Source organism: Argentina silus (genome assembly GCF_951799395.1).
Source record: "Argentina silus genome assembly, chromosome: 6".
In the NCBI taxonomy this organism is placed as follows: domain Eukaryota; kingdom Metazoa; phylum Chordata; class Actinopteri; order Argentiniformes; family Argentinidae; genus Argentina; species Argentina silus.
In genome coordinates, this window is record NC_139660.1 from 385,001 (window position 1) to 388,555 (window position 3,555).

General features: G+C 46.0%; 1 protein-coding gene across 1 annotated transcript in view; it reads left to right on the top strand.

The window, feature by feature from the left end:
• The window catches only part of LOC310805694 (CUB and sushi domain-containing protein 1-like), a 158,155-nt gene extending 156,327 nt beyond the window's left edge, over positions 1-1,828 (top strand). The window contains exon 70 of the mRNA XM_083671494.1: positions 1,565-1,828. Coding sequence (XP_083527620.1) covers positions 1,565-1,724 — 160 coding nt within the window. The 3' untranslated portion in view covers positions 1,725-1,828. The remainder of the gene's footprint in view (positions 1-1,564) is intronic.
• Positions 1,829-3,555: the final 1,727 nt, after the last annotated feature.

Here is a 3,555-nt window from a genome sequence, read left to right on the forward strand (position 1 = left end):
TAAGCCTAACCCTAACCCTAACCCTAACCCTCTACTACACCACCTCTCTAGACTGTCAGGTTTGTAGAGGGAGAGACTGACAGGTTTGTAGAGGGAGAGACTGACAGGTTTGTAGAGGGAGAGACTGACAGGTTTGTAGAGGTAGAGACTGACAGGTTTGTAGAGGGAGAGACTGACAGGTTTGTAGAGGTAGAGACTGACAGGTTTGTAGAGGGAGAGACTGACAGGTTTGTAGAGGTAGAGACTGACAGGTTTGTAGAGGGAGAGACTGACAGGTTTGTAGAGGGAGAGACTGACAGGTTTGTAGAGGGAGAGACTGACAGGTTTGTAGAGGGAGAGACTGACAGGTTTGTACGTTAGAGGGTTAGGGTTAGGGTTAGGGGGTTAGGGTTAGAGGGTTAGGGTTAGGGTTAGGGTTAGGGGGTTAGGGTTAGGGTTAGGGTTAGAGGGTTAGGGTTAGGGTTAGAGGGTTAGGGTTAGGGTTAGGGTTAGAGGGTTAGGGTTAGGGTTAGGGGGTTAGGGTTAGGGTTAGGGTTAGAGGGTAGTGTAATGAGGTAGAGACACGCTCAGACTAAACGGCTGTTAGACATTAGAGACATTAGATCTCCTCTGCTCTGTCATTTTTATTTTATTTTAATTGGCGTATTTGAAGATTGAAGAATCTCTCTCATTCAATCAACAGAGATTCTACTAGAGTTTCTACTATATATATTTTATTATATATTCTGTTATAAATTCTACTATAGCTTCTACTAGATATTCTATCATAGATTCTACTAATGATTCTACTATAGATATTCTACTCATTACCGTTTCCATCTGCTTGACACATTTGGGAATGTTTGACCTCAGACCACCATTCCATCCCAGAACAGAACCTCAGACCATCCCAGAACAGAACAGAACAGAACAGAACCTCAGACCATCCCAGAACAGAACAGAACAGAGCAGAACCTCAGACCATCCCAGAACAGAACAGAACCTCAGACCATCCCAGAACAGAACCTCAGACCATCCCAGAACAGAACAGAACAGAACAGAACATCAGACCATCCCAGAACAGAACCTCAGACCATCCCAGAACAGAACAGAACAGAGCAGAACCTCAGACCATCCCAGAACAGAACAGAACAGAACCTCAGACCATCCCAGAACAGAACAGAACAGAACAGAACAGAACCTCAGACCATCCCAGAACAGAACAGAACCTCAGATCATCCCAGAACAGAACCTCAGACCATCCCAGAACAGAACAGAACCTCAGATCATCCCAGAACAGAACAGAACCTCAGACCATCCCAGAACAGATCCTCAGACCATCCCATCCCAGAACAGAACAGAACCTCAGACCATCCCAGAACAGAACAGAACCTCAGACCATCCCAGAACAGAACCTCAGATCATCCCAGAACAGAACAGAACCTCAGACCATCCCAGAACAGAACCTCAGACCATCCCATCCAAGAAACAGAACAGAACAGTGTTCCGTTGTCCCATCACTAACATTCCCACCTGGTAGTTGATGATGCTGAAGTATAACTCTGGTTCTCTGTTGGTCTTCCAGGACCAGACCCAAGGTTCAGTACAACGGCTATGCGGGCCACGAGAACACCAACGGACAGGCGTCGTTTGAGAACCCCATGTACGACACCAATATGAAGCCCACAGAGGCCAAGGCTGTGAGGTTTGACACCACCCTCAACACCGTCTGCACAGTGGTATAGCCCTGCGGCCAGAGATGGACTGGTCTGCACCCTTACGGACAGCAATGGACTGGGCCACACCCCTGACCTCTGTAATGGACTGGGCCACACCCCTGACCTCTGTAATGGACTGGGCCACACCCCTGACCTCTGTAATGGACTTGCCCACCCCCCTCACCTCTAGGTAATGGACTAGTCCACAGACAGAACCTCTAGGTAATGGACTAGTCCACTAAAACATCACAGGGGGGGAAGCAGGACCTTATTTTTCTTCAGATGCTCACATCCCCATGACAACTGACGTTAGGACCTCTCTGTTGAGATGAGAAAAAAAGACACAATTTAAATCAACAACTTTTTTACAAGCTTAAATGCGGCAAATATAAAAGAAACAGAAGCGTGGTGACGGAGACAGAAACCCTGGACTCTCGCCTCCACTGATTCTCCAGGATAAAAGCTGTTTTCATCCCCTCTTTTTTCTTTTTTCCTTTTTCTTTCTTCTCTTTCTTTTCCAAAAGGCATCCTGAACCCTGAACCCTGAACCCTGAACCCTCCACGGGGGAAATGCTCAAGTGTCTTGAAAAGTTGTTCATAAAAAAGTGTTTTCTTCAGTGAAGATGAACCGTAAAGGAGGAGGCAGCTTTGAACGCGTCGCTGCACCTTCCACTCCAGACGTTCTCCAGACGTTCTCCAGACGTTCTCCAAACGTTCTCCAGGCATATGCTACGACTCCACTGGTCTCGCCGGGCTGAACCCGTCCTCTGGGTCGCTGGCATAACCCTCCCTGCTGTTGGGTCGGAAAACTTTATCGCACAAATTTTGCACTAGTGTGTTACGAATGGATATGAAACATGAGTCAAAAGAGAGGAATTTTAAAAACGTATCTGAAAAAACTAAAAAGACATACAGGGTTTATGAGCATTTGTAAATAAACATGTTGGTGCAGTATGTCCATCTGGCCTGCTATTGAATCAGAACACGCTTCTTTTTATTTTATTGTTGATTATTTTTACTTCAGCAAATGAATCCATTGAACACCTGGCTTACATTTGACATGATTCTAAAAGTTATTTTCTTTTAAACTCTTGTCTCAAACATCATGCAGCTTTTCACGATGAGGCAACATTTCACTTCACATTTCACTACAATCCAGATTACAGCGTGACTCATGCACGTGCACATGCAGGCGTGCACATGCACCAATCATGATTTTCCATCTGTCATTGTGTTTGATGACAATGCAGATCAATGCTAGCCCCCCCCCAGCCCCCCAGCCCCCCTCCCCCTCCTCTTCCTAAAACATCTAAAGACAACAACATGCACAATATAGTTGTTTACGATCTTTAGCATCTACTGTTCATGTCTCACGGTAGTCAGGACTATTTGTTTATATCGCGAATCGTCAGTTACAATAGTCATAAATACCCCGCCTCCACTGGCCTCTGTCCCCCTGGTTACCCCTGGTTACCCCTGGTTACCCCAGGGACTCTCCTGGTCTTCAGATATACCTCCTCCTCGACAGAAGGACCTCGCTCTTCTGCAATGCTGGAAAAAAGTAAATGAAATGTTTTATTTTTCATAAATGCTGCACTTGCTTTATATCATAGTTTTAACACACACGTGCATTTCAGTTCTATGTGCCATAACACACGTGTGTATTTGATGTATCAGATGTGTTTTGAGTTTCATTGTGCCGTTCCATGGTGCAGACAAGCATGGACAGGTAGTTTTAAAGGCTTGTCTTTATAATCAGTGTTTCTCCCCCAGTAACTGTGCTTTATAACATTCTGGACCCCCCCCCCCCCCCCCCCCCAGTGCCTCCAAGCCCCCCACCCCTCCCATTCTGATGGAT